At 59.9% G+C, this 22,742-nt stretch overlaps 1 protein-coding gene across 2 annotated transcripts in view; it reads left to right on the plus strand.

Annotated features, from left to right (window-relative positions):
* The window catches only part of SCUBE1 (signal peptide, CUB domain and EGF like domain containing 1), a 137,196-nt gene that overhangs the window by 80,943 nt on the left and 33,511 nt on the right, over window positions 1-22,742 (plus strand). For both annotated transcript variants that reach the window (XM_066255913.1, XM_066255923.1), the window contains one exon: window positions 19,430-19,546. In XM_066255913.1, the coding sequence (XP_066112010.1) occupies window positions 19,430-19,546 (117 nt within the window). The remainder of the gene's footprint in view (window positions 1-19,429; window positions 19,547-22,742) is intronic.

A 22,742-nucleotide genomic window follows, 5' to 3' on the forward strand; every position in this document is an offset into this window, starting at 1 on the left:
AGAGCTCATGGCAATATGGGTTGTCTTAGTTGGTGGGGTCACAGGACCATGGAGGCCAGATCCCGAAGGTCCTGGAGAGACCACCTAGGGAGGGATGTGACATTGTGGGCTGGGCGTAGGCTTAAGGCTCATCCCCTCCAGTGGGGCTTTGAGAAGCAAAGGGGATCATGGACTCTGTGAACCCTGAAGTCCCCACGGGGCAGGACATGCATAGCCCGATTTCTTGGACAAGAACCCTGAGGGCCAGCAAGGCCAGAGGATTCACCTCCAGTCACACAGGCAGATGGCTCGGCTCAGGCTGGAAGTCCACTCTCTGCAGGTTCCCTGGACAGGGCTGTCTTGTTGACTTGGGCTGTCTGGGTCGGCCTGAGAAAGACTAGAAATGGCCAAGAGGGGGCATGGTGGCTCCACCAAGCAGGCATGTCCACTACACCCCAGAAAGGTGTGAGTCAGCCCTATGACTTTTTGGAAAGGTAACTAGAAGTGAGTGGTCAGAATCTAAGAGTTCCCAGTGCCCTGAGGCCCAGAGGGCCCTGGCTAGGGAAGGAAGGCAGTGCTGCAGAGGCCAGAGCTCCAGTGAGAGCACGATGGCAGAAGGGGGCACCCCCATAGTGCCTAGTGCTGCCCGGAGCACACCTGGGGCATCGCACTGAGAGCCCGGCCTCTGTGTGGGGAGCGCAGCCTCGACAGTGCGGAGTCAGAGTTGGGGCAGCCGTCACTGGCCTGTGGGACAGAGCACAGGCAGTTTTAGCCTAGCGGGTCCTCTGGCTGGTGAGCCTCGTAGCCCTGTTTTGGCTTCTAGGAGGGTACAAGGGAAGAATAGTCCAGGGAGAGGGGGAGCATGCATCTGCCCAGGAGCAGATGAGGAAGAGGAGACACCGAGGAATTCCATGGCAAAGTCAGACACTGGGCAGCCCAGCTCTAGAGTCTGTGCCCTTGACTGCCACATTGACCAGCTTCTCATGAGTGGACAGAGATAAGCAACAGTTATGAGAAAAGTAGGGGCTGGGATGCCCCTGTATGGTCTAATGTGAGCAGTACCCACTGTAGTCATGGTCCAGGTTCTGCCAGAGCAGGGCACATGCGCCAAGGTTTCCCAGTGACTGAGATGGCCTGGCAGGTGTCCTCCAGCCCTGAGATGCCAATTATCTCCTCGTTTTTACGGTGGGTAGGAAAGGATTGAGAGAGAGGACTCCCTTTCCCTTCCAGTAGTGAGTGGGTACAGGGCAGCTCCTGCCAGCGGGGGGCCTCACACTCATCCTCACTGCTCTCCGCTCTCTGCTCTCCGTGGTGACCACATGCCAGCAGCTGACTAGTTCTGCGGGCCCGGGGGGTGAAGAAGCCCTCTTTCTGGGTGTCAAAGAGGCTGAGGGGCCTCCTCACCGCAGGCTTCGTGCTCCAGCTCACCTGCCTCCAGATAGAGTTAGAGAATTCAGGTCTTCTGTGCTGTTTGACTCAGAAATATTCTGTGCCCAGATTGCAGAGGTCACAAGTACTTTAGGTGTCTGCAACCCATTTATTTAATTAGCTGCCTCACCTCTTAACGTGGCCAAGAGCCAGGATCTAAGCAAAATACAGAAACCACAAAAAAGTGTGAGCTAAAATCTGGGCCTTTCCCTGCATTTCACCCTTCAGTGCCTCTCCTGGGACCTGGCCGCTTACCCAGGGGTGGCATTTTGGTTACAAGGTTCCCAAGTCTGGAAACACTGTCAGCCAACAGTGACCGAGACCCTGCAGGTCACTATCACTCTGGCTCCTCTGCTCTGGCTGCTGTCCTGTGGCTCTCAGAGGCTCCTTCCCTGTAGCACCAGGAGCAGAGAGGGCGCGGCTCAGGTCTGATCCTGCCTCAGCAGGAGGCACAGGCCCCAGCAGTAGAAGGCTGCAGGCAGTGAGATGGTGCTTGTCAGTCTTTTTGGTCTAGAGCAGTGGTAGTCAACCTGGTCCCAACCGCCCACTAGTGGGCATTCCAGCTTTCATGGTGGGCGGTAGCAGAGCAACCAAAGTATAAATAAAAAAATAGCCCTGGCCGGTTGGCTCAGCAGTAGAGCGTCGGCCTAGCGTGCGGAGGACCCGGGTTCGATTCCCGGCCAGGGCACATAGAAGAAGCGCCCATTTGCTTCTCCACCCCTCCGCCGCGCCTTCCTCTCTGTCTCTCTCTTCCCCTCCCGCAGCCAGGGCTCCATTGGAGCAAAGATGGCCCGGGCGCTGGGGATGGCTCTGTGGCCTCTGCCCCAGGCGCTAGAGTGGCTCTGGTTGCAACATGGCGACACCCAGGAGGGTCGCAACATGGCGACGCCCAGGATGGGCAGAGCGTCGCCCCCTGGTGGACAGAGCGTCGCCCCTGGTGGGCGTGCCGGGTGGATCCCGGTCGGGCGCATGCGGGAGTCTGTCTGACTGTCTCTCCCTGTTTCTAGCTTCAGAAAAATGCAAAAAAAAAAAAATAGATTTAACTATAGTAAGTTGTTTTATAAAGATTTATTCTGCCAAACAGCAAAAATATGACATAAAGTACTTGGTAAGTAATTATTATTATATGCTTTAACTTGCTGTAACTCTGCTTTATAAATTTTATAAAGTAAAGTTACTTCCCTACTTTATAAATCATCATTACTGTGGAACCAGGGCAGGGGGCGGTTAGAAAATTTTACTACTAACAGAGATACAAAAGTGGGCGGTAGGTATAAAAAGGTTGACTACCCCTGGCCTAGAGGGTCAAGCCTCCAGGGGGGGGAGGGGTCTCTAGCACAGTGGCCAAGACCCTGCCCCAGTCCTGGAGTCTCGGTTGCACCCTGCAGGTGCTGTTTATAATTACCCGCCTAGTCACTGAGCACAGGCTACGAATAGGGACAGCTACATTTACTTTAACTAGGCTTCAAAATATACTGCTCACAAAAATTACGGGATATTTCAAAATGAATATGAAGCTATAAAATATCCCCTAATTTTTGTGTAACTGATTTTAGAGTCCCATTAAAATCAGTGAAAATGTTTGGATGGGAGGGTTGGAGTGATAAATTTCAATTATCTGGCCAACTTACTTCTGTGAAACATCTGAGTGCGCAGCAAAGTTGACCACAGGCCCCAGGACCCCACTTACGGACGGAGTGATGAGACCCTGGGAGCCATAGTTGTCAATGCTAGGTCTTTAATGAGCTCCTTTCCCACAATAGCTGTACGTTAGATGCCATACTTGCTTTGTGTTGCAGCTGTTGATGAGTTACCACAATCCCAGTGCCTTAAAACCGCACAAACGTCTCCTCTTCAGCAGGTCAGAAGTGTGGCTTGGGGCTCACTGCGCTAAAGAAAAGGTGTGGGCAGGGCCAGTTCCTTCTGGAGGCTCCAGGGCAGAATCTATTTCCTGCCTTTTCCAGCTTCCAGAGGCCCCCACGTTCCTTGGCTCACAGCCTCTTTTTCCATCTTCAAAGCCCGCACAGCACTGCATCTGTCCAGCCCTGCTTCCATCACCCCATCTTTCCCGTACCTCCCTCTTCCACATTTCAGGACCCTTGTGACCACCTTGGGTCCAGCCAGATAATCCACAATAATCTCCCATCTCAAGGGCCTTTAAGTCACATCTGCAAAATCCCCTTTGCCACGTAGCATTACAGGGGATTAAGGCATGGATACCAGGGGGATCTTATTCTGCCAACCACAGATGGTTCAACCGTGGGCTGGGCGGAACCTCCTGGTGGTCTGACTGCTTTGCACCCCGGTGAGGCAGAGCCCAAGTCTGCCCTCTTCACTGGCTTAACCCCAAGACCACCACGCTCCTGGCACAGGGCAGGGCTGGCAGTGGGGGAGGTGCTGCCAGGGCAGGAAGCCCCCCCACCCCCTTGGGTGGCATCCAGCCTCTGCAGCCTCCCCCGCAGGGAGCATCCACTGCTTCCTCGGCCATCTCCTCACACTGCAGCTCTCCCCAGTCTTCCCTTGGCCTGTGAGGCAGCTCTTCCCCCTTCACAGATAACAAAGTGAGGCCCTAAAAATGGAAGGAGCACACCCCAGGCATAGCGAGCCATGAGCAGCAGTCTGGGCCAAAGTAGAGGCTGTGGACTCCCCAGGCCAGGAGCAGAGGCAGGCTTGAGGCTCAGCAGCCACTCCAGGGGTCCACTAAGCCCTGGATCAGTGACCACAGGAATTGTTCACCTTTAGCCCTAGCTTTCTCCTGGCCATGCACTGTCCCCTGCCTTCACTTAGCTCACAGCCACCCTGAGAGTTGGTGCTAAAGTGATTCCCATCTTACAGATGAGGAAACTGAGGCACAGAATGGTAGCTAGGAATTCCTCTTCCTGCACTCCCACAACGGGCATCTGCCCACCTCCCTGCACCTCTCCACCTCTGCCCAAGTTCCCTCCCATTGACTGGATATGATGCCAGAATCTGTCCACCTTGCTGGGCTCAGAGGAGGCGCCATGGCCTGTGTGCCTGGGGCCTGGCACACAGGACAGCACTAGTCAGGGAGCTGCTAAGGGAGGTCCAGGAGGTCAGGAAGACCAGGGGCAGTGGGGCAGTTATGGTGATAATGGCTGACATTGGGGGGTGCAGACTGAGCCCCACGTTGTCCCAGCCTCCTGTAACTGCATAGCCATCCTCCGAGGTCCAGGCGATGTCACTCCCTGACGCAGTCACACCCTGCTTCTCCCCCAGCTCCCGGCTCCTCCATCCACAGGGGCCGTTCACCTGTTACCCTTTTCTGCAGCCACCATCTCCAGGGTCCCTAGGTCTCTCCTGATTTCACCAGCCTGTGTCCCGGGCCACCTTCCATCTGTCCTTCAGACCTTGCACACAACCTGTCCCAGGCTTCTTGCCTCAGTGGGTCATGCCACCCACCACTCTTTACCCAGGTGCCATCTTGGACAGTTCTACCTGGCAAAGGCTCATCCAGACCTAACCGGACCTTCCCCGTCAGCCCCAGCCCCCTGCTCACCCCTTTTCCACCAGCACCCTGTTTTGTCACAGCCAGATGAGGCAGAGGCCAAGTCTGTGCCAGCTCTGAAGGCCCCTCAGGGCACAGCACAGAGGAGCAGCACAGGCGAGGCTGGTTGGCCCAGAGCACTCACGAAGTCTTCCTGGAGGAGGTTCCCAGGGGTGGACAGGCTGCACTGCTTGCTCTTCACACAGGCAGGAGTCTGCTGGGAGGGAAAGGGGGATCTGGAGCCTGGACGAGCCTGGCAGTGGGAAAGGGTCAGACAGATCAGAGACAGGGGAGTGATGACGAAGGACCCCTCTCCAGACAGGCGCTCAGCAGGGGGCCTGGCCAGAGGGAAGGGTGGATGTACCCTGGGGCCTGGGCAGACACCCTCTCCTTAAGCCTCAGCCTCCCTGCCCACAGGTCTGAGTTAATGGCTCTGCCCTCTCTTGTTCAGGAAGAACCAAGGTAGTCCAGCTTCACCCCTGTTGCTAAACTGGTTCTGAGTGCCTGGTCAGCTGGGGTCCCCGGCTGAGGCCCTGAGCTCCTGCCCTTAGTTAGTCACACTCACGCATACACAGGTGCGTGTGCACACTATGGGCTGGGTCACTGTGACTCAGCTGTGTCACGGGGTACAGTGGGGTGGAGGCAAGGTGCCAGGCAGAGCACATTAGAGAAAAGAAAGGAAAGGGACTGCCCAGCTCCAGACAGGGACATGGAGGCTTAGGGAGGAAGTACTTACCCACAGCACCTGAGAGTGGGCAGAACCCGGGCTCCTGGCGCCTGGGCCCCAGCACTTTCAGGGAGCAAGCCTGGATGAAGGGAGCGTCCTGCCCCTGCCCTGACAAGGCCCAGAGCACTTACCCATAAATAACTGAGCTGCTTTGGACCCTGGGGCCTTGTATCTTGCCCTGGCTCTGAATCTGATTCTAGCCAGTCTGTGGGCCCATTTCCTAAAGTATGAAGGCCGTGGGGACTTTGCCTTCATGGGCAGAGCTGGCACGGGGCATACTTCTGACTATCATCCTCTCAGCCCCAAGTGAGGGTCAGGTGATGGCAGGGTACCAGGAGTGGGTCACGTGTGTGCCCTGCTCCCCGCAGACCGGCCAGGTGGACATCCTTCCCCGAGGCTGTGGGGAGGGTTTTTGTGAGGCAGGACTACAGATGGGGCAGGAGTCCCTGCTGTTGTATGAGTGGTGGGGCCAGAGAGACCCTCCAGGAAACAGGCTGAGCCTAGTTGTTGAGATCAGAGGACTTGTAGCAAACTAGGTGTAGGAGGCACAGCACCCAGCACAGAACCTAGAGGGGACAAAGGGTGTGTGGATGGGGCATGTGGGTGACAGAATACAGCTGGAGGCCAGAAGAGGGTCTTGCAGTGGGGGGAGAGCAGAGTGGCTTTACAGAGGTGATGCGGCCCGACGGGCATGTGGGGATGACCCCTGAGGACCTCGAGCCCCTTGTCTGCCTCCAGCCCCCTCCCTATCCTCAACCCCTTCCCTGCCTCCAGCCTCCTCCCTGTCCTCAACCCCCTCTCTGCCTCCAGCCCCCTCCCTGTCCTCAACACCCTCTCTGCCTCCAGCCCCCTCCATGTCCTCAACCCCCTCTCTGCCTCCAGCCCCCTCCCTGTCCTCAACCCCCTCTCTGCCTCCAGCCCCCTCCCTGTCCTCAACCCCCTCTCTGCCTCCAGCCCCCTCCCTGTCCTCAACCCCCTCTCTGCCTCCAGCCCCTTCCATGTCCTCAACCCCCTCTCTGCCTCCAGCCCCCTCCATGTCCTCAACCCCCTCTCTGCCTCCAGCCCCCTCCATGTCCTCAACCCCCTCTCTACCTCCAGTCCCCTCCATGTCCTCAACCCCCTCTCTGCCTCCAGCCCCCTCCCTGTCCTCAACCCCCTCCCTGCCTCCAGCCCCCTCCCTGTCCTCAACCCCCTCCCTGCCTCCAGTCCCCTCCATGTCCTCAACCCCCTCTCTGCCTCCAGCCCCCTCCCTGTCCTCAACCCCCTCTCTGCTCCAGCCCCCTCCCTGTCCTCAACCCCCTCTCTGCCTCCAGCCCCCTCCATGTCCTCAACCCCCTCTCTGCCTCCAGCCCCCTCCCTGTCCTCAAACCCCTCTCTGCCTCCAGCCCCCTCCCTGTCCTCAACCCCCTCTCTGCTCCAGCCCCCTCCATGTCCTCAACCCCCTCTCTGCCTCCAGCCCCCTCCCTGTCCTCAACCCCCTCTCTGCCTCCAGTCCCCTCCCTGTCCTCAAACCCCTCTCTGCCTCCAGCCCCCTCCCTGTCCTCAATCCCCTCTCTGCCTCCAGCCCCCTCCATGTCCTCAACCCCCTCTCTGCCTCCAGCCCCCTCCCTGTCCTCAATCCCCTCTCTGCCTCCAGTCCCCTCCATGTCCTCAACCCCCTCTCTGCCTCCAGCCCCCTCCCTGTCCTCAACCCCCTCTCTGCCTCCAGCCCCCTCCCTGTCCTCAACCCCCTCTCTGCCTCCAGCCCCCTCCATGTCCTCAACCCCCTCTCTGCCTCCAGCCCCCTCCATGTCCTCAACCCCCTCTCTGCCTCCAGCCCCCTCCATGTCCTCAACCCCCTCTCTGCCTCCAGTCCCCTCCCTGTCCTCAAACCCCTCTCTGCCTCCAGCCCCCTCCCTGTCCTCAACCCCCTCTCTGCCTCCAGTCCCCTCCATGTCCTCAACCCCCTCTCTGCCTCCAGCCCCCTCCATGTCCTCAACCCCCTCTCTGCCTCCAGCCCCCTCCATGTCCTCAACCCCCTCTCTGCCTCCAGTCCCCTCCCTGTCCTCAAACCCCTCTCTGCCTCCAGCCCCCTCCCTGTCCTCAATCCCCTCTCTGCCTCCAGTCCCCTCCATGTCCTCAACCCCCTCTCTGCCTCCAGCCCCCTCCATGTCCTCAACCCCCTCTCTGCCTCCAGCCCCCTCCCTGTCCTCAACCCCCTCTCTGCCTCCAGTCCCCTCCATGTCCTCAACTCCCTCTCTGCCTCCAGCCCCCTCCATGTCCTCAACCCCCTCTCTGCCTCCAGTCCCCTCCATGTTCTCAACCTCCTCTCTGCCTCCAGCCCCCTCCCTGTCCTCTCTGCCTCCAGCCCCCTCCCTGTCCTCCCTGCCTCCAGCCCCCTCCATGTCCTCTCTGCCTCCAGCCCCCTCCCTGTCCTCTCTGCCTCCAGCCCCCTCCATGTCCTCTCTGCCTCCAGCCCCCTCCATGTCCTCTCTGCCTCCAGCCCCCTCCCTGTCCTCCCTGCCTCCAGCCCCCTCCCTGTCCTCTCTGCCTCCAGCCCCCTCCCTGTCCTCTCTGCCTCCAGCCTCCTCCCTGTCCTCCCTGCCTCCAGCCCCCTCCCTGTCCTCTCTGCCTCCAGCCCCCTTCATGTCCTCCCTGCCTCCAGCCCTCTGCCTCCAGCCCCCTCCCTGTCCTCTCTGCCTCCAGCCCCCTCCATGTCCTCTCTGCCTCCAGCCCCCTCCATGTCCTCTCTGCCTCCAGCCCCCTCCCTGTCCTCCCTGCCTCCAGCCCCCTTCATGTCCTCCCTGCCTCCAGCCCCCTCCCTGTCCTCCCTGCCTCCAGCCCCCTTCATGTCCTCCCTGCCTCCAGCCCCCTCCCTGTCCTCTCTGCCTCCAGCCCCCTCCCTGTCCTCTCTGCCTCCAGCCTCCTCCCTGTCCTCCCTGCCTCCAGCCCCCTCCCTGTCCTCTCTGCCTCCAGCCCCCTTCATGTCCTCCCTGCCTCCAGCCCTCTCCCTGTCCTCCCTGCCTCCAGCCCCCTCCCTGTCCTCTCTGCCTCCAGCCCCCTCCATGTCTTCTCTGCCTCCAGCCCTCTCCCTGTCCTCTCTGCCTCCAGCCCTCTCCATGTCCTCTCTGCCTCCAGCCCCCTCCCTGTCCTCCCTGCCTCCAGCCCCCTCCCTGTCCTCTCTGCCTCCAGCCCCCTCTCTGCCTCCAGCCCCCTCCCTGTCCTCCCTGCCTCCAGCCCCCTCCCTGTCCTCCCTGCCTCCAGCCCCCTCCCTGTCCTCTCTGCCTCCAGCCCCCTCTCTGCCTCCAGCCCCCTCCCTGTCCTCCCTGCCTCCAGCCCCCTCCCTGTCCTCTCTGCCTCCAGCCCCCTCCCTGTCCTCAACCCCCTCTCTGCCTCCAGCCCCCTCCATGTCCTCAACCCCCTCTCTGCCTCCAGTCCCCTCCATGTCCTCAACCCCCTCTCTGCTCCAGCCCCCTCCCTGTCCTCAACCCCCTCTCTGCCTCCAGTCCCCTCCATGTCCTCAACCCCCTCTCTGCTCCAGCCCCCTCCCTGTCCTCAACCCCCTCTCTGCCTCCAGCCCCCTCCCTGTCCTCAACCCCCTCTCTGCCTCCAGCCCCCTCCATGTCCTCAACCCCCTCTCTGCCTCCAGTCCCCTCCATGTCCTCAACCCCCTCTCTGCTCCAGCCCCCTCCCTGTCCTCAACCCCCTCTCTGCCTCCAGCCCCCTCCCTGTCCTCAACCCCCTCTCTGCCTCCAGCCCCCTCCATGTCCTCAACCCCCTCTCTGCCTCCAGTCCCCTCCATGTTCTCAACCTCCTCTCTGCCTCCAGCCCCCTCCCTGTCCTCCCTGCCTCCAGCCCCCTCCCTGTCCTCTCTGCCTCCAGCCCCCTCCATGTCCTCCCTGCCTCCAGCCCCCTCCCTGTCCTCTCTGCCTCCAGCCCCCTCCATGTCCTCTCTGCCTCCAGCCCCCTCCCTGTCCTCCCTGCCTCCAGCCCCCTCCCTGTCCTCTCTGCCTCCAGCCCCCTCCATGTCCTCTCTGCCTCCAGCCCCCTCCCTGTCCTCCCTGCCTCCAGCCCCCTTCATGTCCTCCCTGCCTCCAGCCCCCTCCTTGTCCTCCCTGCCTCAAGCCCCCTCCCTGTCCTCCCTGCCTCAAGCCCCCTCCCTGTCCTCTCTGCCTCCAGCCCCTCCCTGTCCTCCCTGCCTCCAGCCCCCTCCCTGTCCTCTCTGCCTCCAGCCCCCTCCCTGTCCTCCCTGCCTCCAGCCCCCTTCATGTCCTCCCTGCCTCCAGCCCCCTCCCTGTCCTCTCTGCCTCCAACCCTCTCCCTGTCCTCTCTGCCTCCAGCCCTCTCCATGTCTTCTCTGCCTCCAGCCCTCTCCATGTCTTCTCTGCCTCCAGCCCTCTCCCTGTCCTCTCTGCCTCCAGTCCTCTCCATGTCCTCCCTGCCTCCAGCCCCCTCCCTGTCCTCCCTGCCTCCAGCCCCCTTCATGTCCTCTCTGCCTCCAGCCCCTCCCTGTCCTCCCTGCCTCCAGCCCCCTCCCTGTCCTCTCTGCCTCCAGCCCCCTCCCTGTCCTCCCTGCCTCCAGCCCCCTCCCTGTCCTCCCTGCCTCCAGCCCCCTCCCTGTCCTCCCTGCCTCCAGCCCCCTCCCTGTCCTCTCTGCCTCAGCCCCCTCCCTGTCCTCCCTGCCTCCAGCCCCCTCCCTGTCCTCCCTGCCTCCAGCTCCCTCCCTGTCCTCTCTGCCTCCAGCCCTCTCCATGTCCTCGGCCCTCTTATTGCCTCCAGCTCCTTCCCTGCCTTTAGCTTCATCCCTGTCCTGCCTTCACCCTTTCTTAGGTGCCTTGGCCCCTCAAGATTTAATCCAAGTAGGCCCCAAAGTCCTTTTGGATGTGACTTCAATGCCTCTGCCTCCTTATCACCCCTCCCCAGACCCACTTCTGAATGCTTTTGCTGGCCCCTTGCTTTGCCCCACTCAGGAGGGTCATGAAGTGATGATGCTGATTGTCCACTGACGCCACAAATGGAAGGCACCCCCAAAGAGCCCAGAGCATCTTTTCTTTTTCTTTTTAACCAGGACAATTTTTTGTCCAGCTGCAATCTTTTTTTTTTTTTTTTTTTTTTTCATTTTTCTGAAGCTGGAAACAGGGAGAGACAGTCAGACAGACTCCCGCATGCGCCCGACCGGGATCCACCCGGCACGCCCACCAGGGGCGGTGCTCTGCCCCCCAGGGGGCGATGCTCTGCCCATCCTGGGCGTCGCCATATTGCGACCAGAGCAGGGTCCGGGGCAGGGTCCGGGCCCTGTCCCACTTCCCCTCCAGGCCACAGAGCCATGCCCAGCGCCCGGGCCATCTTTGCTCCAATGGAGCCTTGGCTGCGGGAGGGGAAGAGAGAGACAGAGAGGAAAGCGTGGCGGAGGGGTGGAGAAGCAAATGGGCGCTTTTCCTATGTGCCCTGGCCGGGAATCGAACCCGGGTCCTCTGCACGCTAGGCCGACGCTCTACCGCTGAGCCAACCGGCCAGGGCCCAGCTGCAATCTTTAGAGCAGACGCAGTATGTAGCAACAGATGAAACTGACCAAGCACCTCAGTCACCCGCCCGCGGGTTCCACCCTCCACCCTTTGAAGGCAGTGGCCTTCTGCCTGCCCCGCAAGCCAGCCTTGCCTCCCCAGGCTGCTCTCCAGCTGCACCTCCACCGAGGTACAGCAGCTGGCTGTTGGGGGCGCAGCCGGAGCTCGGCCGCCGGCGGAGAGTTCCTGGTCCAAGCGGACACGGGCCCTTGGAGGTCCCAGTCGTTGAGCCAGGCTGCGTCTGTTTTATTGTGCATTTGTTCCTGCAGCAGGGACTCGGGGGAGTTTTGCTAACCCCCCTGGCGCGTTGTCTGGGCCATGCTCTGGGGCCAGACCTGTGTTCCATTCCCGTGGCGCCACACCAGATCACCTCGCACTTTGGGCCTCGGTTTTCTGTTTTTGCAGAAAGAGCATTGTAGTCTCTGCTCTGAAGCAGCTTGGGTGAGAACCTTGCTGTGCGCCTGGCCGTGTGCCATTGGTGTTACTGGTGAGGAAACTGAGGCTCAAAGAGGTGACCTTCCTCGGGCTACCTCTCCTCACGAGCCTCCTGAGCCAGAACAGGCAGTCTGCTCCCCTCCTTCCCTCCCTCCCTCCCTCCTGAGGATGGTCTCAGGCAGAGGCTGAGTGCAAGCCCCTGTCTGCCCTCAGCACCCTCCACTCACTGGCCAGAGTAGCAGCAAGAGTCAGGTCAGGGAAAGGGCTACTGCTGCGTCCTACTCCTATTCTCTGCCTCAGTATAAAACCTCAGTTGTGCTGGTCTGACAAGCCATCTGAGATCCCTCAAACCAAAGGAAGAAACTTCCCTAGGGTCTCTGCTCTGGCTCCGGGTCGGCATCCTCACTGTCCTTAGCCCCCCCCCCCCACTGCAGTCCCAGAGTCTAGAGGGTTCTGCTCTGAGCGCTGAGCCCCGGTGTGAAAATCCCCACCCACCAGGCAGCACCCGCCTGGTGCCTCCACAGTTCCACTGACAGAAACTTCCCCCATGCACGGAGCAGGGACAAGATGCCCACGGCAGGGTGCGGCCTGCAGGCCCGTTACACACAGCTGGGCAGAGTCAGCAAAGGGCCCAAGGGGGCCTCACGGTGGCCTGGCTAGATGGGCCGAGTGCAGGACCCAGATTGGGGTGGGTCCCTGGAGATTGAGGGGCCAAGGGATCTGCTGCCTCAGGGAGCAGTGCTGAGCTCCAGGCAGGGTCCGGGCCCTGTCCCACTTCCCCTCAGACCCTGGCTCAGGAGCCCCCTCCCCTGTTAGGGCTGCAGTCCCGGCCTCCACAGCTGCCCTGCCTCCAGCTGCACTGACCCCTTCTCCTGCAGTCCCCACCCACCACCCCCAACCCCGCCATCACCATCACAAACAGCCACCAGCATGTCCCCCAGGACTCCCTGCCCTAGTGGCCCATCTCTGCGCTGTAAGAGACCCCCCAGACAGCTGGGGGTGGCTGCCTGCTCAGCCAGGGCAGAGGGGCAGTGTGGTTAGGAGCAAGACTCCAGGCCAGCATGGGGCTGCATGAGCCCCGCCCCACTCCCCACTGAGTGGCTGGGGAAGCCGCTGTCCTGCCTCAGCCTAACCCCTCTCACTTGCCAAAGGGACTTCATGAAGAAAACCAATGTAATTATGGAGCACAGTGAAAGACACTGGCCTGCTGACATTGCTTATGATGGGCCACAGGGTAACCTGGACAGAGGTCAGTGGGGCTGGTGTGTAGGGACAGGGCAGTGGGACAGACCAAGGCCTTGCCTGGAGGTGGCTTTTATCCCCGAGTGATGGAAGGCTCAGGAATCAGCTGAGAGGAGAGGGTCAGAGGTCAGATAGTGTACAGCTGTGCCTGGGCCAGAAGAGCCAGGGGCTAACCCTCTTCACAACTGCCTTCAGGTCATTTTAGTGGCAGAAGGACTTAGAGAGGTCATAGCAAGAGGCTTGGGCTGTGCTCGCCACCAGGATGAGACCTTCAGGAGTCAGGACAGGTGTCTGGACACGCAGGTGCTCTGTGGGTCACTGGGCCCACACCTGTCAGAGACACCAAGCCCTGTTCTATGGACAAGGCACAGTGACACCCCAGCACACCACAGGCAGAAAACCTACAGCCTTAAGAGGGGAGGCTCTGCCTGCAGCCCCACAATGCGATGGGATCTAAGTGTGGTGCTGGGCCCCTGGCCCATGTCCAGTCCCACGTGTGCGCGCCACATGGCCCCAATCCATGGTGAGCGTGAGCACTGTTCTCAGCCCATCAGCCCGGTGAAGCCCACGCACCCCTCCCATCCAGCCCTCCTCAGCTTCCCCCTGCCTTCCAGTGCCCATGGCTCTGGCTCTGGCTGGTAGATTCGCAGGTCCCTGTGCTGTCAGCTTTGTCTCGGCAACTGCCCAGCAGGCCTGACACAGTGCAGGGGCCCAGTCACCTCACTCCATCTGTCCCTCTCAGGGCCTCCAGGGTCTCGTTCTTTCCTCCCATCATTGAGCAGACATTGGGCCCCTCCGCTGTGCTAGCCCTGTGCTGGGCGCTGGGGTCCGCCTGACGTGGCTCTACCTGAAGAGCAGCGGTCAGTGGGGAAGACCACCATGTGAAAGGGAGCCCCGGGCCTGGGAGAGCTCTGGTGGCAGGGAGTTCGTGTGGCGGGGCCCAGGGAACCACATGTAGCCTGAGCTTGGGTGTGATGGGGTCACGGATAGGTGGTGGCCCAGACTCCTGTGAGAACAGTAAGGTCCATCTCCCTGAGCGGCCCTTAACCTCTGAGGCCTGGGTCAGTGTCAGGCTTGTCTCTGGCTCTTCTCTGGCGGCCACCTCGCACCATAGAGTCATTCCCAAATTGTTGGCTGAACAGAGAGGTGAACCGATCTGCTTCTCTGCTGAACGGGGGCCACCATGAGGCCAGGGGCTGTGTCCAAGGCACACCTGCCCAGCAGAGGAAACAGTTGCTGACCGAAGCGGCCACTGCCTCGGGGCGCTGAGCCTCCATGTGCACAGGTTCTGAGAAACAGCACCATGAGCAAGCACACGGTCACAGCTGTGACACGTCCACATTTTGGCCTCACCAGAAACCCGTGGTAAATACAGGGTGGGGCAAAAGTAGGTTTACAGGTTGTATGGACACTGACACAATAATAATAAGCAATACGAGAGTAGACTCTGTTTTGCATGCTCACCTCAGTAAGCCAACTTTTACCCCTCCCTGGATTATCATCTCCACGCCCATCAGGAAGCTCAGACTCCAGAAAGTAGAGGAAGCTCCACTGTCTGACTCCGCCACGCCTGTGCTGGCCACTACACTGGACAGAAGCCGCCCTTCACGGGCCTTGCTGGGCCTTCCCCAGCGCCATGGCGGCGCACGCAGGCAGCGCCAGCTCGAGGAGCATCTGCCATCTTTCCCCTGGTCCCTCCATCAGAGCGCTGTCCCAGCTGGGCAGCAGGTCCAGTGCAGGTGTCTGCCTCCCCTGCTTAGTGGCTGCGCCCCTGCCCCCATTGGTCCAGGGCCTGACCCAAAGCAGGGGTCCCTCAAAGAAAGACTGAAGATATGTCTGAGGGTTTCCTGCCTACTGTAAAGGGATTTGCTCCTGGGTCCCTTCCCCCCTTAGGCCCCCAACCTGCACCTGCCCTTCCCCCCTTACCAGTCGAGCCTGTGGGTAAGTCTCCCCACTCGCTGGTGAGGAAGCTGGCACCATGGGTGTATACCGTCACCACCTCGGGCCACCCACTCTGCCGCCTCCCTGAGAGCCACCCCTCAGGATCCCTGTCCAGGGCCCAGCTCTCAGGCCTGATATGGTTCACTCCTCAGCCTGGAGCCTCACAGTGGTGGCTCCTGCCAACAGCTGTGTGACCCGGGACACTGGGCCTGCTTCAAGGGTATGTGACCCATGCACTCACTCAGGCCCCGCCCTCAGAAAGGCCTATAGTTGGTTGATGCTCTGCTGTCTTAAAATTCTTAATTTTTGATCAAGGGCCCTTCCTTTTTATTTCGCACTGGGTCCCACAAACGATGTAGCTGATCCTGTCTGGACAAGGATTATATAACTTCTCTGAGCCTAGTTTCCCAGCCTGCAAAAGGGTCCCCTCTGGGGCTGTTGTGAGGCCTGCGAATGTTAGTGGATGCGAAGGGGCCTTGTCAACTGTAAAGGACTGTGCCCTGGGAGGTGTGTCCCCGGCTTCTCCAGGTAGAGAGGGGAGTCTTCAGGAAGAGCCTGTCGCTCTTCAGGTAGCACCTATACGGCTCACTGGGCCGGGGAGGAAGAGTCTTCAGATCCCTGGGCGAGGGTTTTTTGTTTTTTGTTTTTATTTTTATACTTTTTTATTTTTTTACAGAGACAGAGAGAGTCAGATAGAGGGATAGATAGAGACAGACAGACAGGAACGGAGAGAGATAAGAAGCATCAATCATTAGTTTTTCGTTGCGACACCTTAGTTGTCCATTGATTGCTTTCTCATATGTGCCTTGACTGTGGGCCTTCAGCAGACCGAGTAACCCCTTGCTCGAGCCAGCAACCTTGGGTCCAAGCTGGTGAGCTTTGCTCAAACCAGATGAGCCCGCACTCAAGCTGGCGACCTCGGGGTCTCGAACCTGGGTCCTCCGCAACCCAGTCAGACGCTCCATCTACTGTGCCACCACCCGGTCAGGCCCTGGGCAAAGTTTTGCCCTCACTGCCTTCACGGCCCCAAAAGACTCGTAGCTAGCCTCGCACCTCCATCCCCAGTGTGTGCTCTGGGTCTGGTGTGGCCTCACAGGCGGGCCTGCAAAACTAACTCTGCCTCAGCCCCAGCGACTTCTGGGATGAGCCTGCTCGCCTCCCTCCCCCAGGGCCAGAGACACCACTCACTGCTGCAGTCCCAGCTCACTTGCATTTGGGATGACTCCATTGGCGAGGGAGAGGACAGGGTGCCTGGTTTCTCAGTCTGAGACAGCAGTGCCCTAATGCCAGGCCTGGATGGCATATTAAGTCTTTGGGAACAAAAGTGAGACTGCCCTTCAAGGCACTCAGAGATGGGGGCTGGGGTGGTGACCCGGGCTGATAACCGTGCAAGGCAAGGAGCTTCCTCAGCAGCACGCAGTTGCCTCCATGTGGAAACTGCCAGACACAAGACCACTGGACCCATGCAGGTCAGCTCGCCCTCCACCTGTAGTCTCCAGTCCCTGACCCCTACTTTAGCCCAAAGGAGCAGGTGGACTTCACGGTCACCCTCTCCATAGGTATCACTCAGTACAGCCTGCATCTGTTAGCCTCAGAGAGATGCAGATAAGGTGGGCATGGCAGAAGGGACCACCCATGAGGCCTCCGTGAGGGCAACATTGAGGATATAGGCTGATTGCCTGCTGCTAACTCTGCTCCCCTCTCCGCCCCACCCCTGCCTCAGCACAGGGCCTGGCAGAGAACGCCCTCCCTGAGTATTGGCTCTTAGGTTACTATGCTGGCCTGAAGGCACTGGCTACCCAGAGTGAAGCCATGGTCCAGAGGAGGAAGGACCACTGGGAGGCCATGGAGGTCACCTTGGAGAGTGCTGGTGGCCTGGCCCAGAAGGGCAGCCATAAGAGCAGGTGCTAGAATCAGATGTCAAGAAAGTAGCAGGGCCAAGCCCTTGGCCCCAGGTGAGGTGGGGAGGGGACTCCTAGGATGTGTCCTGGGGGCAGATGGTAGCATTGATAAAGGTGAGGGGCACTGGAGGGGTGACGGACAGAGAGGCCAGTGCATGCTTGGCTGTACAGGGAGGGCTCTGGGGCTAGGGATGGCTGGAGACGAGATCTGAGGCTGTCAGGTGGGCTGGAGTTAGTCCAGCAGGTCCCACCAGCTCTGCCACTTGCTGACCGCCCAGCCCTGGGCAGATAGCGCTCTGCACCCAGTGCAGAAGCCTCTCACAGAGCTGCCGAGAGTGCGGGAGACAAAGGCCTGGAATGCTAAGACAGGCCTGGCACAGGTGACCGCCGTAGGAGGAACTGTGGGAAGGGGTGGTCAGCACACAAGAATACCCCACAGGGAATCTGAGCCCCTGGCTCAAAATCTGAAGCTTAGGCACCAATCATTGTCTAGGGCAACTCAGGAGACTGAAATTGTGCACAGGGCAGGGGAGAGGCCTCCACTGAGGGCCAAGGGCGTGGGTGGCCACTTAGACTCAACCTCCACTTGCCATCTACTCTGGAAGGCAAAGATTCTGAGTCTCAACGGGACCTCCGGAGACAGGAAGGGCCAACAGCACCCTGGAAACCTGTCCAGGCAGATCCGTGTCTCAGATGGCCCAGTGCCCATGCCACACCCCACCTCCTCCAGCACGGAGAGGCCAGGTACTGATCCTGCTGTCACTGGGCAAGGCCACTCAGCTGTGCCCCAGCCCGAGCTCTCAGCTCCTACTGTGCCCTCCCCACCCTCTCAGAGTTCCCCTTCCTCTCCCAGGCCTAAGCCTTAATTACCTGCACTTGGAAAACAGGATCATGCTCTGACCCTTCCAGAGAGGGGCTCCCCTACATGAAAGGCTGAGAGGGTGGGTGTATGGGAGCTCTTTGACTTAGTGTGGGGGGTGGGCTTTCCCTCTGGTTGTAACCCCTGGAGAGGAAACTCATACATTGTTGAGCAGCTACTAAGGGCCAGGAACTGGGCCAGGCGTGACCCAGTCAGGAGTTTGTTTGATCCTCGGGAGAGCTTGTTGTCCTCACCTGCAGCTGTGGGTACTGAGGTCCAGCCCCAGTGGATGGTCAGGCAGGGGGATGAGAGGGCGGGAGTGGGCCATGTGCCTGTCAGACGTGGCCTGAGCTCACTCAGAGACCAGCCTGCATGAGTGCGGGGAAGGCAGCGGCCTTCTTCCTCATCTGGGAGGTGGTCTTTGAGCTGGGCTTTGAAACACTCCCAGACCCTGGGCTGGCACACCAAAGGCCGGCGGGACCCGGGAAGCTGCCCACCCCCGCTGAAGGGCTAGGGTTTGTGGAGGCACGCTGAAAGACAGGCCAGGAAGAGTCAGTAGTTACAGCTCCCGTCATAGGGAAGCCATTGGCCTTGAGAGGAAGGCGTGGTGGCCTCTGCAGCAGGCAGCCCCTCCGTCCATCACAACACCCACCACAGCCGCCTGCAAAACCAGATGCACACGGAAGGGAACGCTGGGTGTCCTCCCCTCCCTGCTCTGCCTACCCCACACAAGTTGAAGTTCACAGGGAAGACACCATGAATTTGGTCTAAGTAGCATCAGGGACTACTGGCAGCTGGGGGTATGTATTTATTTAGTCATTGCCCCTACACTCGTCCCTACACTCCTCCCAGAGAGAACCCCAGGAATTGCAGGAATCAGACACCACGGATGGACAAACAGAAAAACTGGGGAACCTCAGGGAAAGGGTCCACCAGGGCCAGGATCCCGGGGGAAACTGAGGTAGGCAGGCAGGGGATCTGGGTTTTAAAAGAATGAGGAGGCCGTTGGCTCTTCCTTTGCTAGCAGCCAGGAAAAGAGGAAAGCCCACGCAGGCACAGTTCCCACAAGATCAAAGCACACCAGATGCTCAGAAGGAACCAGACTGAAAGGCTCAGAGGTCTGGGAGCTGGGCTTCTCCGTGTGCGGGCCACCTGTGCCCTGGTGACCCGGCTCTGCCAGCCCCTTCTGCAGGCCTGGGGAGGATCACTCTCACCACACGACAGGTTCCATAACCTCAGTTATGCCCCAGCCACTCCAGCCCTTTGAATTTGCACAAAGAGAAAAGAAAGCCCTAGACAAGCTTCAAGTGGACAAAAACCAGACACCCTTGGCATATCGTTCAGTGAGAACAGATGTTGGGCTGAGAGCCTCATTGAGGTGATGGATGGTGTGCGGCTCTGAAAACCTCCCCTGTGACTCCACGGCTAGAGCCCGCAGGCCGTTCCGTGCTGAGAAGAGTTTGGGAGCCCCAGTAAGCACAGTCTGGGTGAGGAGTCTGAGCCAGGGAAGGCAAGGCTTTAGTAATCTGGCCTGTGCAGTTCAATACCAGCCAGGCCGACCTCAGCGCTGGCCCCAGTAGTGGTGGTGACCCTGCTGGCAGTAACCCTTACACAAGCACAGCCCTCTGCAGTTTGCAAACACCTTCCCCTGCCTGTCGTCCAGCAACCCCACGTAAATAGTGGCATTCTCCCGTTTTACAGATGGGGAGAGTGAGACTCAAAGAAGCCCCACAGCTGGAGGGTGTGAGAACCAGAACTTGAGCTAGGTCTCCTGTCTCAGGAGACCCTTCCCCCCGTCCCGCGTGGATGGGGAAAGGAGGTGCCTTCTGTCCAAGGAGACTTAGTATCTCTGTCTCCTTCCCTCCCCAGAGACGTGTGCAGTGAACAATGGAGGCTGCGACCGGACGTGCAAGGACACGGCCACCGGCGTGCGATGCAGCTGCCCTGTTGGATTCACACTGCAGCCCGACGGGAAGACATGCAAAGGTCAGCGCGGAGCCACGGGCACATGCCCGCCTCTACTCCTTGGTCCTGGGCGGGGCAGGTGGATCAGGGCCTGCCTGGCTGGCGGGGTGGGCATTGGAGGGACCCTGAGTGACTGCAGGGCCAGGAGGCTCAGCAGTCTCCGGTGTGTCTGTGGGAAAGGCCGAGAGGATGGAGGATCAGCACCAGCGCCTCCCCCCACACAAGGCTCCTGAGAACACTGGTTCCACTGCACATGTCTAGGTTTCTGGGCAAAATGACGGGGTTCTGACTTCAAAGACTTAGGCTGCACGTGGACGACAGGCGCCTTTACGGAAGGCCTTGGCCTCGTGATCCGCGTGGCTCCCTGCGGGGCTGGCTCAGGAGTTTCTTCACCCCACCTTAGGCGTGACCACGTGTCACAGGGCTGCTCAGGAAACACGGGGCAGCTCCTCCTAGGATGGGATTGCCTACTGGTCCCTCTATTGTCAGAACAAGAGGACACTGTCCTTGTCACTGCAGGACTGAAGTTGGGGGGTCTGAACTGAAGGAAGGACAAGGATGCAGAAGGACTCTGTTTGCATTAGGAAACGGGGACGTGGAGGGTCAGGACCCTCACACTTGAAGAAATGCTGCCACTGCTGCACGCGACGGAGGTGGCGCTTCCTCTCCGCCTGACCCTGAGCCACCAGAGTTCCTGGGGGGGGGGGTGCTTGGCGGAGTCAGGGTCCCTCAGAAATCAGGAAGCTGGGGGACCTGGGAAACAGGAGCTGGCTGAGCTTTAGAGACTGAAGGGGGCCAACCCACAGTGTGGGGGACAGCTGCAGGGACGGAGGGGGTCAGGCCCACACAATAATACCCCTCAAAGAGTGGGTGCGGCCCCTCAGCCTCCCCCACACCGGGCCCTTCAAGTGCTGCTGGCACCCTCCTGCCATCACCTTGCCAGGAAGCAGGGAAGGGCCGGAAAGCAGCGTGGAAGGGAGGAGGAACATGACTTCCAAAGTCCTTTGAGTGAAAACATTCACAGTGGGGCCTTGGGGCGATTTAAATAGTCTGAGGTGGGCTTTTTTTAAGCCTATAAAAATAGGCAGTGTGTGCCCCCCCCCCTCCAGCCACTCTGCTGGGAAGAACCTGGTGATTATTGACAGAAATAACTGTTCTTCTGCCTGTTTATTTGAAAATAAAGCCCTTCTGTGGCCCCCACTCAGCCCATTCAGAGACAGGGCACATTCCTGGCAGGCAGGTGGGCAGGTGGGTGGTTCTGAGGCCTCACCACATGGACTCGATGCCAAGGGTCCGGCCACAGTCCCGGCCATGTCACAGCAGGCCTCGCCACTTGTCCTTGGAACCGGGACAGAAGAGAGTGGAATCAGGCCCCTCTGCCCCCTCCAAGGCGGCACTGACCCAGGACCGGGGGCAAGCACAGCTCCATCCCAAGGTGAGGCCAGGAGCCGCCCAAAGCCGACCCGGCTGGGCCGGGCAGGAAAGCCACCTCTGCCGGAGTACGGCCCTGAGACGCAGGGGCGGAGGGAGGGGCCGCTCTGGCTGCTACCCCACCCATCCCTGGGTGGCCGGTGGCACCCATGTTTATACCACCCCCACCTTGTGCCTGGGGGAGGTGCTGAGGGGAGCTGTCCACACAGCCCCAGGCCCCCCTTCATGTGTCCTGTGGCCCTTCTTGAAATAGCCCTCTACCCAGGGTGAGCCCCTGCCTTTGGCCAGACCTCACCTCACTGCCCCTTGTTCCAGGTGTTTTTTCTGGGGTTCTCCTGCGTGCAGGTGCTGGGAACACAGGTGAATTGAAACAGTCTCTTTTCCTGGGATCTTCTATTGAGCGCAGTGGACAGATTTTTCCTTTTACACTCACCGCTTGGTGTGGGACCAAGAAGTACTGAGTATCAGGACCTCAAGGCAGCTAACTCCGGAGAGTGTCAGGGAAGCTTTCCAGAGGGGCGTTGTTTCCCGGGGAGGCTGGGTGGGGTCTGCACTCAGTGAGGCTGCCAGGACATCAGCCAGCCGTGCAGAAGGGGCAGGCAGGGGAGCGGGACCCGGGCTGGCGGGGGAAGGGCCCAGAGCCTCTGCAGAAGTGACTGGGCCTTTACTCTGGGACAGCAAGGAGGCCACGGGAGCCTCATGAACTGGTAGGGGACTTCTGGCCACCTGGTGAGGGCTGGGTGGAGTAGAAAAGGAGGGGAGTCTTAGAGGGCCAGGAAGTGGAAAGAGGAGCTGTACCCCCAGATGCACCCCATCAGAATGAAGGTTGAGGGCCCCAAGGACAGGGGGTACCCAGCACATCCTCACTGCATCCTGGGCTGGAGCTGGGGGATGTTTCCCACTATGACCCCAAGCAGCCTGCTACACCAGCCCAGGCCTCAAGCAAACATGCCTCCATCTGCCTGTCTGGTTGCTATGGCAGCTCCTTAGCTGGCAGGCCAGATGGGTAAGGGATGGCAATGGGGGTTCCAGAAAGCCTGTGGCATTCCTGCAGAAGCAAGCCCCATCTGCATCAGCCTTACCAGCACGACTGTGAGAGGCAGCTGTTACCGCACAGCTCGCTGGTGGGAACCCGAGGCTCAGGGGCACCGGCCCTGCCCAGGAGCACACAGCTGCTGGGGCAGAGCTGGGATGGGCCTCCGTTCTCATGCAAAAGGCTTCTAGGTAGAGGTTCCCCGTCCTTCTGTTACCCCAGGGGAGGGGCAGTGCAGATGCCTGGGCCTGGGCCCTGCAGGCCTCCATTGGACGTCCTGTCTGCGTCTCTGGAGGTTGCAGGCCAGCGTGCTGCGCTGGAGAGGCCCTTCTGGAAACAGCTGCAGAGGGCTCCAGCCCGGCTCCTGCCTGGTGCCGTGCCACCTCTGTAAAGCGGGAGATCTGGTTCCTTGGGTGGTTTGAAGGTCACACGAGACCTTGCTAGAAAGTACTTGGCCTGGTCACCAGCCCATGGTGGTACCCAGTAGGTTCGGTGACCACCAGAGGGTCCTACTGCTTAGTCTGGGCGTGGGCTCACCCTAGACAGCTCTGTTCTTGAAACATGGGCTTCAGACAGAGGACAGAGCTCTCAGTCCTGAGAAGTCGTTGTTCTTTTTTTTTTTTTTTTTTTTTTTTTTGTATTTTTCTGAAGCTGGAAATGGGGAGAGACAGTCAGACAGACTCCTGCATGCGCCCAGCCGGGATCCACCCAGCACGCCCACCAGGGGTGACGCTCTGCCCACCAGGGGGCGAT

The sequence above is a fragment of the Saccopteryx bilineata genome, chromosome 1, assembly GCF_036850765.1.
Source record: "Saccopteryx bilineata isolate mSacBil1 chromosome 1, mSacBil1_pri_phased_curated, whole genome shotgun sequence".
In the NCBI taxonomy this organism is placed as follows: Eukaryota; Metazoa; Chordata; class Mammalia; order Chiroptera; family Emballonuridae; genus Saccopteryx; species Saccopteryx bilineata.